This window comes from Madurella fahalii (assembly GCF_045866475.1).
Source record: "Madurella fahalii IFM 68171 DNA, scaffold_2, whole genome shotgun sequence".
NCBI classification, from domain to species: Eukaryota; Fungi; Ascomycota; class Sordariomycetes; order Sordariales; genus Madurella; species Madurella fahalii.
In genome coordinates this window covers 1808305-1822199 of record NW_027263972.1, presented here as the reverse complement: position 1 = coordinate 1822199, position 13895 = coordinate 1808305, and the positions used below count along the sequence as shown (strand labels likewise).

General features: G+C 57.6%; 3 protein-coding genes across 3 annotated transcripts; 2 read left to right on the top strand and 1 right to left on the bottom strand.

Moving 5' to 3' along the window:
* Positions 1–925: 925 nt before the first annotated feature.
* On the top strand, positions 926–7721 carry MFIFM68171_03287 (Mus7/MMS22 family-domain-containing protein; the record flags this gene model as incomplete). Its single annotated transcript, XM_071058708.1, has 4 exons — positions 926–5555; positions 5604–5788; positions 5840–6007; positions 6060–7721. 4 exons carry the CDS (start codon positions 926–928, stop codon positions 7719–7721), a joined length of 6645 nt encoding a protein of 2214 aa, XP_070914809.1.
* A 519-nt stretch (positions 7722–8240) lies between these two features.
* Positions 8241–11339, top strand: MFIFM68171_03286 (Mus7/MMS22 family protein (ATPase); the record flags this gene model as incomplete). Its single annotated transcript, XM_071058707.1, has 1 exon — positions 8241–11339. One exon carries the CDS (start codon positions 8241–8243, stop codon positions 11337–11339), a length of 3099 nt encoding a protein of 1032 aa, XP_070914808.1.
* Positions 11340–11742: 403 nt separating this feature from the next.
* On the bottom strand, positions 11743–13686 carry TFB1 (RNA polymerase II transcription factor B subunit 1; the record flags this gene model as incomplete). Its single annotated transcript, XM_071058706.1, has 1 exon — positions 11743–13686. The coding sequence occupies one exon, from the start codon at positions 13684–13686 to the stop codon at positions 11743–11745; it is 1944 nt and encodes a 647-aa protein (XP_070914807.1).
* Positions 13687–13895: the final 209 nt, after the last annotated feature.

Genomic DNA, 13895 nt, shown 5'->3' with positions numbered 1-13895 from the left:
GCTCGCGGGGCTACGCTGCTCGTCTGGCATTCGTTTTGTGAATGGAACGGTCGAGTCAACGGTCTCTCCTGCGTGTCATATCCCAGAGCGCTTCTAGATAACAGCCTACTTTGGGTGCAAACAATTCCAGGGTCACGATGCGACCTGAAGCTGGAAACGGCCGTGGTGCGAGAATTACACTGTGTAGACCAGCAGTTGCTGTTTTATCCTGACTCTTGTTGCTGGTCGTGTTGCTGCCGCGGCCTAGAGGCTTTCTGATTTTGGAGTGTTCTGCTGCTCGGATATAAGTCTCGACATGCGACACTGCTTTGCAAGAACCTAACTGACCTCGTATTTGCACTTTCTCTTTGTTCCTTTAACTCCTTCAAACTAGGGTTGAAGGCGTAATAAGCTGCGCGAAAGGTCAGCGTGTGGCTGGCCACATGCAGAGTTGGAATTTTGCATACCATTACCAATCCCGAAAGCCAAAATCAAGCCGACTGTTAGAAGCTTGGATTGAGTGCTCATTTTGGTTGATAGGGGCAATGCTAACAGAATGAGGCGTCTGCTTGTATTTGTCAGGAGAACAACAACTATCGGTTTGTGAGAGTTTGACCAAGGGCCTGTGTAACGGAGCAGACGTTTGCTCAAAAAAAAAAAAAAAGAAACGGCATTCATACGGTACAAGGCACGGAGCCTCCGGTAAAACCCGGGCGTTGCTGCAGTTCCCGTCCTGGTAGGCAAACGCTGCAGCGGAACGCCGCGCCAGCCCCACCAGAGCTTTCAAGTCGCGTCCCACTCAATTTACGCGTTTGGATGCGTATCATTAGAGGTACTCTGTACCCTGCTGTTCTCGTCACCTTTTGATGTTGGTATCCGGCGATAGTCCTTTTGGCACACTGAGACCATGATCCAAACGATTTCACGGATATGATAACACGGAGCCATGAAGACTTGGAGGGAATTGGGAGAGGTTCCAGATTCGGACGACGAAAGCGTCGATTATACGGAATTGTACGACAACGGACAATGCGACCGATTTTCTGAAAACGACGTTGGGGAACCGCAGGTCAGGGCTGTGCCCACAACGCCGGCCAAGACGGATATATGGAGTATCCCTAGTTCCTCGCCCAGACACGCCTCGCCTGAGCCCCTTACGGCTCGGAAACAAACAACGCCGAAGTCAGGCGAGCCGGCTCCGTCTGCACGATCAGTAGGAGAAGAACATGGCCCGGGGAGTCTCCCCGCTACCGCAGTCGATGATGGGCCCGCAACCCCCTCGAAGACGCACCCGGATATCACTGAGAATCCAATCCTAGAGGATGAAATACCAACTGCCTATGGCCGATTTACTACATCCGGCTCGGCAGCATCCTCGCCTGCGAGTCTTCTCTCGAGGACCCCTACACCTCCGGGATCTCCATATCGGCAAACCCGCCCTAGCCCCTCGAGGGCATGGGGAACGCCGGGGGAGAGCGAAGACATTTCGAGGCAGGTGGCTGTTCGACTGGAGCGCTCATTACGGCCGCGGAAACCCATCCAACAGCATCCATACCTCCTTGAGAACGCACAGTATACGACCTTCATGAAGTCACATGGCGTGAAACCCATCAGAGTCATCCCAGAGACCCAGCCAGCACGGAAGACTGCCGAAGAGGAGGATTCGCAGGAACAAGAGTACCAGGCTGAGGAGAGCCAAGATCCGAATGGAGAGGGCCCGACGGGTAGCACAGAAGAGAGCGCTCCCATTCCCTTTGATGACGATGAGGACGAACTAGCATTGTCCCCTTCGCTGCCCAAAACATCTTCTCCTGGTCATTTGAGGGCTAGCAGCCAGCAGACTAGTGCAAATCAGACGGATGCCACAAGCGTCTCGGATGATGATGAGCTTCCCCCGCTAGAAAGGCTTTTGCCGGTATCTGGGAAGAAGCGGAGGATTCTCAAACGTCAGGGCGCTCAGTTACTGCCTGCGACGCAACGGAAACGACCCAGGTCCGTGCCAGGTTCATCTCAAGGGTCGTCCCCCCGTCCAACTTCCGCTCCACCTCCGAGCGTATGGGATTTGTCATCTTCGCCGCTAGGACCGCAGGCACTGTACGAGCCGTCGCAGGAACTTGGGAACATGGCCGAGTCACCAGTACAGGAGCGCCCCCATACGCCACCCGCATCTTTCCGAAGACCGACGTCAACTGCCGACCCGCTCGGAAATGGGACAGTGGATACTCCCATTGTGATCAATGAGGATAGTGAGGGCGAGCTCAGCGAGTCAAACCTGACTGCTTCTTTCCACAGCTCTGATAGTGACTCAGATGTAATCCGTCAAAACAGCCGCAGGATTCGTGGAGTGCTGCCGGCTTCCTGGCTTAGGTTAGACCAAACGAAGGAGAAACCCGCTGCCCGGAGCGTTAGGAGAAGTCCAGAGCCGTCCCCAAACCGTGGTACCAGGCGTGGTGTGGCTTTACCAAGGCAAGGATCTCCGAGGCCATCCATTACAGCCCCGCTCTTGTTATTTGAAGACTCTGACGAGTCGGACGATACATCAAGGCGAAGACAAAATGAAGAAGAGAATCCTGTCCGCACCACGCCAACGCCCGCCGTCATAGGCGAATACGACGGAGATTCCGCGATGGAAGATGATGCTATTGATTGGATGCTTCCTACGAGGAAGCGGTCCGGCTCCCTCAGCACATCCCGCAGGGTGAAAAAGCAAAAGAAGAGCAGGACCCAGTCCTTCTTCAAAGGCAACTCTGGCCAATTCTCTCGTCAACCCAAGATAACCCAGGTTCTCAGCCGGTCAAAGCATGCAGGCGCTTCGACGTCGGCAAAGAGAAACCCAACTGACCATCCACGCCGGACACGCGATGGCTCTTCGGCAAAGCGCAGATCTAGGAAGAGGGCTACCGCACCGCCGCTTCTGAGCATCTTGGATGTTGTGGAGCCCGACGCACCGAGATTCGTCAAGATCGCGGCACGTGCGGTCAAGAGGAAGGCGAACCTGGGCAAAGCTAGCCCCTCAAAAAAGCTCATTAGCTTTGCTACCCGAAGTGACAACGTCGACGCCCTCTCTGCTCTCCGGGACTGGAAATCTGGGAAGACTAGACCTAGAATCGCAGCCCCGCCGCCACGGCAGACGGAGAAATCAAAGAGCAGACCGGCGCTCTGGGAGATAACCACAAACCTGGCACTGAACCCCCCGCCGACTCGATCAAGGTCGACCTCCTCATTCCCTAGGAAGTTAACAAGGCAAACCAGCCTTGATGGTTTCGTCACGGTGGACAACAACGAAGAGTCCCGGGTTCCGCGGCCGCCTTCTACTCCAGGGTCCCGACTTCAGAAACCGATAGAAGATCGCATTCCAGCGTTGCGGCCAGCACAGCTGGAAGCGGACGAACGTGAGGACAGACGGCGGCAACTCAATTCTCGCAAGCGGACATTGGATGCCTTTTACAGGCGGACTCGGAGAGCGCTAGGGCAGTCAACGGATGATGTATTGGAGCAGGAACCCCTCGACAAGAACTTCACTCTACAAGAACCGGGAAGCCGTTCACAATACGTGTTCAATGACGCAGAAGAACCACTGGTTACGGGGAAAGACAGAATAGGAGAAACCAAGTCCAGATTTCGCAAGAGGCTTCGTCCGCGGTACCTAGACCTAGAGGCTCCCCAATACGCTCGCGCAAATGATCCTTTGCCGGCCGAGGTCTCTGTCATTGATGTTCAGGCGCACCGCTCGCAAGACAAGCTCGCGGGGTTAGGCCCGTATGGGACGCATTACACTCAACACTTTGAAATCTTTCCACTTGACAGGGGCACTTTTTTCCACGAGAGCACCGTTATAGGTCGTGGGGCTGTGCGTGATGCGATGGAGAGGGGATTGTCTGACCGGATCCGCCAGCAACGGCCACCCGTTTCCTTTTCTTTCGACGGGCAGGCGCTGAGATGGGGAGCCTGGGGTGATACCACGTCCTCAGAGTTTGGCATACTCGTTGACTGGGTTGTCGAGCAGCTCGGCTCGGATGCAACGACAGAAGCCACCACGAGCCGGAAAGCAATCGACGCAGCCGACTTCGTCCTTGAATACATACTAGGCTCCCTAAGTGTCCATAACGACCTCGAGGAAAAGGCCTTCTTCTCCAGGTGTTTGGAGGTATTCCCGGGCTTCACCAGCCGATTCGAGTCACTTGACTGGACCACGGCTTCCGAAGGCAGAAAGAGAACGCAACTTGAGGTCGCTGCTCGATTTACCGTGGCAATCTTGGCAGTGCACCGGTTAAGTCTTACATCGGGCGGTCATCCCATGCAAAACATGAAGATGGAGGAGCTGCTCAAGAAATTAGCTTCGATCACCATAGGGCGTCTCCTGGATGCTGGTACCGACCAACTGCGGGCGCTCTACGGTGACTTGCAGCGTTCTTCTTTCAGAGAGCGAGGGATACGTTCGGATCGGGTCCTCGCAAACTGTTGGGTAGTCATGATGAGAGCCCTGAGAAGTGCTGCCATCCCGCGAGGCTCCTTCTGGGACGTCACCCACTCCGTCATGCTGAGCCGTGGGGTCGGTTCTGGCTCGGACGCCCAAACATTTGAGCGGCTTTGGCAAGATATGTTCACTTTATTGCCTCTTTGCGAGATTGATGACTCTGGAGTCCTTGTTCCTGGATTGAGGGACGCTGATCCCATGGAAGGGTGGACGCTGCCACAACAGCTGTTGAAGCCTGTCTTTGAGTTGTACAAATCAAACCCCCGACAGCCGCCTGGTTTCAACGACTACTGCCGAGCCCTGGTAGCTCGTTGCCATTACCTCGTCCAGCAATGGGGTTGGTATAAATGCACTGGCATTATTGGCACCATTTTCGACTTCTTCGGCTCGCAGAACCTTGCGCATCTAAGGAACGAGGAGGTGTACAAGTCGCCTCAATTTCTTGAGGAACTAGATGGCAGCCCGTCCTTATCCATCGAGCCCGAGGACCGATGTTTTCACATCTTCGTCAAGCTGCTTGCCCTGGCAATCCAGCGTCTGAAACAAGCGGGACGCAATAACGATATCAAAAATTTGGTGGCCAGAACCCTCCCTAACCACAACCGACAATATCTCAAGGAAGACACCGTCCATCAGCACGATTTGGCGGCTCTGAGGAACCACCACGACCTTCTCTGCACCCTTTTCTGGGTTTCACCGCCCGACCTACGACCGGCGGTTCATCTGATGGAGAAGCTAGTGGTTCCCGGCAGCGCGCACAAGGAAGCATGCCTGATCAACGTTAGAGCCTGGAATCAGCTTGCTCGATTTGTGATGTCCCAGGGTGAGGGCCCTGCCGCGTTCAAGCCCTTCTCTGCCTGGAGAAACAACGTCTTCAATCAGGTCTTGGATCAGTATCTCTCTGCCGCCTCCGACATTGAGCAGCAGTTCCACGCTCTGGCGAGCGAATTGCCAGGAATCAGTAAGGATATGCGGGATGAGATGATAGCCAAGAACAAGGCGACAGCTCTAGATATCCTTCATTTCTCAGTTAAGGCATCTCTGGACGTTCTGCAGCGTGCCCCGACACTGGAGACCGCTCTTGGGGGGCTCAACACAAGTGAGTCAACTCCTATTAATGTCTGAGTGGGATCCTAACCTTCAGCAGCCCAACTACAAAAAGTGTTTACTGGCCTCGACTTCCACTCGCCGGGGTTCGACTGGAGCGTTCTCCGTGTGGCGCTTGACACGCTAGACCACTTCCTAGCACGGATCGAGGACGCCTCCGAGGAGCAATACTCGAGTGGGTTTTCTGACAACAATGATCCTCACCAACTCGAAGAGGCCGTCCTGGTATGTTCCTACCTTGCAGTACTGGCAGCGTCAAGTTAACGTTTGATTCAGCTGGTCAACGAGCACCTGGCCAAAGACTTCTTCTGGATGAGCCGCACGATCCTCGCCATCTCTGTGGAGAAGTCTCAGGGGCCGCACGCTCAACAAACTGCCTGCGCCGAGAAGACGGTCACCTTAGCTGCCAAGATTGCCGCTCGATTTTATAAGAATAGGGTCACGGTTGGTCGTCCCCTAATCATCATTACCTTGAAAGCGCGCTGACCTTTGGTAGCAATTGTCACCCTACTTCGCGAGCGGCAAATATGGCCTGTTTTCTGACCTTCCAAAGAACCTCAGTACCTCGGAAAGGAAATTTCTTCCTCTTTTCGTTGCGGTTCTGGCTAAGAACCACGTTTTTGACTTTAAAGACATCGGCACCAACGCTCTGGGACTCTGGATCCTATCGATTACAAAACCCCTTCGGTTTCTTGGTTACGAGAACTATCTGGCCGAGGTACTCCAACACGAGCGTTTGCCGTTCTTAGATAGGGCCACAGTCGCAGTCGGCATACCGCCAGACTACAACTCCAACATCGACTTCTTCGCCTGCGCCATCCATTACATGCGCAGGACCCTCCGCGAGCGCGGGTTATCGTCCGCACAACCCAAGCAGCAGCGAGACGAGTTTGGCAAGATCCTGCAGCTGACTATGCAAAAGATGAAGGAGGACCTGGCCCTCTTGCGGCCGCACGCCGCCGAGCACGGGTCGTACATGGACTTTGTCCGACAGGTCATCTCGCTGATCAAGTCGCACGGCGTCGGCATCTGCGTGGTCGACCCCTTCTTCACCCAGCCGAGTCCGGACTACTCCCCGCCGATGCAAGACCCGCAGCTGCATGCCGCGGGTATTGTTGCCTACGGTGTGAGGTTGAGCGAGAGAGACGTCACGGCCGTCCCGCAGCTGTTTCATTACCTCTATAACAACTTCAAGATTGCGCTCGGCAACGACAAGATGGAGCAGGAATGCCGGATTCTGGGCAGGGCGATGGCGGAGAACGCCCATGTAGCGACCTTTGTGCTGCAGTTTATGTTGCCGGCGGTGGTGCAGGCGTCAGCGCAGACGGTGGATTGCTGGGCACTGTTGGAGGTGTACGCCGTCGCGCTGGGGGACTTGTTGCTTGATACGGCTTGCATCCCTAGGGAGCTGGCGGGTGAGGATGTGGAACATGCCGCGGGCGTGTTGAACGGGCTGTTGGCGTGGTTCGATGCTCTCGGCGGCGGCGGATCAGAATCGGCCGTCTCGCTACAACAACTGCATGTCATGACGCTTCTCGCGTCAGTCGCCCACGCGCTGCAGCCCAGTCTGGCGAGCTATCTGTCAAATGAACCTGACTCGGCGGTTCCCGGACTCGATGCGATCGACAGGTTGGCCGCGCTCTTTGTGGAGATGCGTTCTCACTTGGCGGAGTTGATAAGCCGCTTAGGTACGGATGAACCACCTTCTGACGAGGGGGCGGGGGTGCGGGTGATGGATCTTCTGGGGGGCTGGTCACCCGCTACTATGGGAATCGGCTCTGGTTCTGGGGCGGCTGGGAGAAACGCACGCGTGCAAGATTTCGCCAAAACGGTCGTGTTAGATGTGCGTAGGAACTGGGTGGTCTCGGTGGACTGCGTCATGGTGAGGATGGCAGGCTCGGCTGGGAGAGGCGGTACAGGTGCGGGTGGAAGTGGGATTCCGGCACTGGCCAGTACGCAGGCTGCTGCTTCGTCTTCTCAGGCCCTTCAAGGGACGAGGTATGCGCCGTGGACGAAGGGGGAGGTGTTGCGAAGGTTGTGGGTTGAGGTCGGGAAGTGGACGTTGCGTGCTGGCCCCGGTGATGTTGTGGTTAGGGGAGCGAACTCGAAGAGGAGGGCCAGACGGGGCCCGGTGGACGGGGATGAGCTTCTGTTCTAGAGGGCTGCTCGGGGGTTAAGCATAGAGGTTACGAGACACGAAGATTACGATGCCGATAATGATATCCGTAGAGGGTGCTTGGTTTTGGATATTGAATGCCTTCCTTCTTATGAAGTATGCTATGTACTTGGATCTGGATCGGATACTTGGATGAATAATCAATGGGCTGATGGTAGAATTAATGAAGACTCTCGGCCACTGAGCGGCCTGCCCCGTACGTAACTGTAAGCCCTGTGGACACCTGGAGCTATAGTACAGGACTGTACCTTAACTACAGTCAGCTGTAATTGTGGGGGACTGCGCTTGCAGGGCTCTCTTAGCGGGCCACATGCCAAGATCTCGGATGACGGCGGCCAAATTTGACGAAGGCCAAGAAGCATTCCCGTCTTTATTTGACTTCGGCTCAACTCCGACACCAGGACAGCAACAAGCCACGCGACACACCACTCGATCTATTCGGGCACCCAACGGCCAATTCGAGTCGCATGCAATCCCTGACCTCCGAATTGAGTCGTCCAGATGCCTGCGGCCGCCGGGGCTCGAGCCCTGCTGTCGGCAAAGCCTCCGTGCCGACTGCCCCGCGTCGCCGCCGTCCACGCGAATGCAAGTAATGCTGGTGCCGTCCTCGGTGCGCTGCCGCATCGCCGTGCCCCTTCCCGGCGCCCACGCGAGGCCCCGGTAGCCACCCGGAGCTTCCACACGTCCTCGCCCGCCCGGAGCCGCGCCGACGATCCGAACGCCGAAGAGCCTCCTGCCGACCCAAAGAACAATGGCGCCACAGAAAATGACCCGTCAGCCGAGACGACAGCGAGCGAGGCTAAGAAGGAGAAGTTGAGAAATCAGGGCTATGGCTCAGCTCGGGCCCGTGCCAACCGGAATAATAACCGCAGCGATGACTTGATGGCCATCCACCTTCCTTCTTGGTTTGTGAACGACCACGTCTCGCTGTACGAGTCGCGTCCCATCGGCAGTCCACGCACGCTCATGTTTCCGCTGGACCAGCGTGACCGTGAAGATGTGCTGGCCCTTCTAGATTCACACCTCGAGCGGGCTTCTGTGGCTGAGGCAGACGTCGAAGCGTGGAAGGACAGGTTGCGCCGCTCAGGGACGAGCGCCGAGACACTCGAGAAGCTCGTGAGGCGGTTCCGCGCGGTGCACAATGCTGCCTTCCTGCAAGCCCTGGCGCTTGTGCATCACCCTTCGGCGAACCCAGAGCATATCGAGAGGCTGCGCCAGCACCACTCTGATAGGGAGGACGATATCATGAGGCTGTCGTGGTGGTCGGATGAGAACCTGTCGGGAGACGCCCAGCGCTGGCTTTCCAACTTCCGGTCTGACTCGGTGCCCGGTTCCGGAGCGCTACACGGCAGTCCACTGGCAAGCAGGCCTGATCCGGAGTACCCCGTCTGCATGGAGCTTCTCGCTGCCGTGCGATCCCAGCTTGAGACGACTAGCCCTGTCCGGCAAGAACCACGGCGTCCTGTGGCTGTTCTTTCGGTGCTCAACCGCAAGGGGCGGAGCGTGGCCGAGTCGGTCATCAAAGATGTGGCTACCGACCTGAAAGCTGATGTCATACACCTGGACGCTCACACCATCGCGAACCTGGTGGGGAAGCACCTCGGCCAGAATCTGTACTGCGCGCGAGGCTCCCTCTCCATGCTCGGCTATGCCGCCGCCGAAATGAATGGGAGGCTTGCGCCGCGGCCCGACGCCGATTCGGAGCACGAGATCGGCATGGTTGCCGTCACGATCCCGTCGCGGTTGCGGTCCTTCCTCTCGCCAAGAGACAACTTGACCGGAATCTCATCCGATGGCCGCTGGGAAGACCTGAAGATCAGCGGGGCCTTGGAGGCGATCATTGCCGCTGCCGATGCCAAACGCAGCATCACGCGCGGCAACCCGGCCGGGCCAGAACAGAACCTCATCATCCATGTCCACGACTACGTGGAGTTAAACACTCTACATCGCACCATTGTAACCAAGCTCCGGGCTATTGTCGACCGCATGTGGGTGGGCGGACGAAGGGTCGTCCTAGTCGGCTCCTCGTCCGGCGACATGAGCAGGTCAGCGCAGTGGCGCGACCAGCTAATCGACATCGGCCGAGATGGCTGCCATGTCATCCCGTTCCACGCGTCCGAAACAAGCGAGTGGATGGAGAACTACGACAACTTCCGCGACAACATCAGCAATATTGAGGACATGCTCCAAGCCATGCTCGGGAACCGAGCAGATATCGGCTTTGGCCGACAGGTCCGGTTCGAGGACGGACGCATTCTCGTAGACGGCAAGTACGACAACCTAGTCGAGACGCTCTCCAGCCACCTCTACGACGTTCAATGGGTATACCGCCTCGCATCACTGATGGTCGGCAGCCGCACCCCCCGCTTCCAGAACTTTGGTCTCGGCCACCTACAGTACGCGCTCGATTTTATGTCGGATCGGGACAAGCACTGGTCCGCCATCTACCCCGGCGTCCGACCCCCTTACTTCTCTCCCTTATTTACCTCGCGGAGCAGCTCCAGCTCCATCTCATCTATCTTCTCCTCGTCCTCCCCAGACGAATGGGGCATGCCGCCATCTTCCTCCAACTCCTCCTCTCCCACCTCCAAAGAATACGATCAGCACGAAAAGAAGCTCCTCTCGGGCCTAATCAATGCCCGAGACATCCACACCACTTTTGCGGACATCATCGTCCCCCAAGAAACCAAAGACTCCCTCATCGGGCTCACCTCGCTCTCGCTCATCCGGCCCGAAGCCTTCTCCTACGGCGTCCTCAAGACGGAACGCATTCCTGGCTGTCTGCTCTACGGCCCACCGGGGACAGGCAAGACGCTCCTCGCCAAAGCCGTCGCCAAAGAGTCGGGTGCCAACATGCTCGAGGTATCCGCCGCGTCGATAAACGACATGTGGCTCGGCCAGTCGGAGAAGAACGTGCGGGCCCTCTTCAGCCTGGCGCGCAAGCTGGCGCCCATGGTCATCTTTTTGGACGAGGCCGACGCCCTCCTCGGCGCGCGGCACAACGCCCCCGGCCGCTCGGGCCACCGCGAGACCATCACGCAGTTCCTGCGCGAGTGGGACGGCCTCTCGGACATGCGCGCCTTCATCATGGTCGCCACCAACCGCCCCTTCGACCTGGACGAGGCCGTCCTGCGCCGCCTGCCCCGCAAGATCCTCGTCGACCTGCCGCTCCGGGCCGAGCGCGAGGCCATCCTGCGCGTCATGCTCAAGGACGAGACGCTCGCCGCCGAGGTGGACTTGGCCGGCCTCGCGGCCGAGACGGAGCTGTACTCGGGGTCCGACCTCAAGAACCTCTGCGTGAGCGCCGCCATGGAGGCCGTCCGCGAGGAGGTGCGGCAGAAGGACGAGTACGCCGGCGAGGGCGAGTACCAGTTCCCCGAGCGGAGGGTGCTGCAGAAGCGCCATTTCGACAAGGGCCTGAGGGAGATCAGCGCCAGCATCAGTGAGGACATGGATAGCTTGAAGGCCATTCGGAAGTTTGATGAGCAGTACGGCGACGCCGGGAGGAGGAGAAGGGGGAAGAGGACTATGGGGTTCGAGGTCGTCCCCGGGAAGGTGGGGACAGAGGAGGCGAGAGTGAGGCAAGTTGGTGTTGCATAAAATGAATGGGCCTCTTTTTTTCTCTTCTTCTTCTTTTACTTTTTTGGGGGCTGTTTTTGAAAGTTGTAACAGTATGTATCTCTACGGTATTCCGGGGGTCAAGGGGGTGTTTGGTTTGGACGGCGTGTCATAGACGTACATACGACAAGTACGTATACAATGTACTGTATATAGGTATTGTACTTACCTGCTCTCGGTAGCTAGATACGGACGGCCAGGTCGGTTTCAAAAAGAAAAAAATTACTGGTTTCCATTTTATCATTCTCTCTTTTTGGGTTCTCGCTTTGCCTATACAAAGTACAACTTAAGTGACCATGGTATCATATCTGTCGTTCAGCTTGTGGGGCTATCCGGCCCTTATCCTGTTGTCGCTTGTTTTCTTTTTACCTCCGGCGCCCCCAATCTATCCCTTTATTCTACCATTTGCCTCCCCAAACGCCGAATTATACATGGCCTGGGCTGCATTGAGACTCGTCAGCGTCGCCTCAAATAGCGCCATGACCGAGTCCCTGCCGCCCTTTGGTGGCTGCCACTTGATCTTCTTCCGCGTCCGCGCGTAGTGCTCTTTGATCTCGCGCATCCGCTTCTCAGTCAGCTGCTTCCTGATCACTTCCGCCTCGGCCGCGAGCGCGTCGATGCGCTCGGCCGACCGCCGCAGCGACTCGGCGTGGTAGGCGAGCTCCTGCCTCCGCGCCGGGTCGCCCGACAGGAAGGCGTTCCAGAACTGCTTGATGAACTCGGTCGTCGTGGCGTTGGTCAGAAAGCACCGCTCAGCAATCTCCGGCGGGATGCCCATGGGCGACGAGTCGTCGTCGCCCCCGCCCCAGGTGCCGTACGTCTCAGCGCGCTTCTTGCGCATCCCTTCGAGGATTTGGTCCTGCGCGTGCTTCCTCGCACTCCGTGAGCCGACGTGTGGCGTCCTCTTGGTCTCCGCGTCGCTGTCGCTGTCGTCGTCGACGCCGATGCCCTTGCGGAGATCTATGCCGCCTGAGCCGTCGTCGTCTAGTGTCTCTAGGTCGGCCTGCACTTCGAAGATGACTTCGGAGGGGACTTGTTTTTCGTAGACCTTGGCTTCCTCCGACTGGTCGTCTTGCTTGGAGAAGAAACTGTTCTGCTCCTTCACGTTGAGCACAATGCGGGCGGCCTCGGCATCGCCGCGGAGATCCCGCAAGCTGAGCTCGCTGAAGGTACGCCCGTCATCGACGAGCCCGTCTGTCGAGGCTGGGTCAAGGTCTGTGGGCGCGACATTGGCCATGATCTTCTCGCTGAGGCTGTTGAGCGTCTTGATGATGGGAACGTTGGCGCGGGGCCGCATCTCGACATCCTTGCGGTTTCCGCCCTTGAAGCCGCCCTGGTTCTCCTCGTTTCCTTCCAAGTCGATGATGTGCGGGACCTGCTGGGCCGCCATAATCTTGCTCGCGAAGCCGAACGAGTTGTCAGCATCTAGGTACTTGTCGAAAAGGACATCGGCATTATCATTGTCCGTCACACGCTCGCCTCGCAATTTCTTGAACAGCTTGCTAAGGAAGAAGCGAGACCAAAAGTCGCCCTCAGAGAGTTTGGGAACGTTCTCGTTGTATATCCTCCTGACGAGGGGATGCTGCTGCAGGATCATGGATATTTGCTCAGACGTGATGCTGAGCTTGAACTGGCCGTCCTCGGTGCGCGGCTTGATGGTCGAGAGGACATTGTACGCGCCCTTCTTTTGGTTCAGCTCAATGGCGTGAGCACGAAGGAGGCTGACGCGGGTGGACCAGAACTGGGTGTTGAAGGCGGCGATAGGGAGAGAGTCGGGCTTCACGGCGAGGGCCTCGTTGTACGTCTGGGCCAGGTCCAGGTCTTTCTTCATGAGGGACTTTTGCAGATCAACATCGGCCTTGAGCGTGCTGTCGTCGAACCACCGCACCGAAGGCGCCTTGGCGTTCACGGTGCTGGCGAACGACATGGCCGCCGATGCACCGGCCCCGTTAGGTCCGGGCTGGGCCGCCGCGACCGGCTTCGGCACGCTGGGGTCATTCTCGCGCGCAGCGGCCAGAATCTGAGAGAGAAGGTCCCTGATGGCGTTTGCTTCAGCGCGGGCATCGGTGGGCGAGGTGAACTGGAAGAGGAACTGCGGGGGGCCCGTGCCCTCGCCGGCGTTCGGCTTGGGCTTCTCGATGATCTTCAGGATGACCTTTGGCGACGTGTCGGGCGTCTGCTGGAGGTTCATGATGTTGTCCAGCGCCAGGGACACGGTGGGCGGGCCCGTGGCGGGCAGCGGCGTCCATATCAGCGCCTTGCGGTCATCAGTCAGGGTAAGGACGCCATCCTTTTTCTTGTACGTGGCCCTGCCGCGCGGGAGCGCCATCTCGGCGTTGATGGTGTCCGCGATGCAGGCTCACAAACGACCTGAGATGGGTTGCGGCGGCGTTGTCGCGTGGCGCGGTGCTGCCCCAGCCGCCAACGTTCTCCCAAAGCAGATAGATGTCAGTCGTGAAATGCCAAGCAGACTAATTATAATCACTCCATGCGCCGTGCTCCGCTTGTCCTTGTTAGTTCCGGGGCTGGACCGGCGTG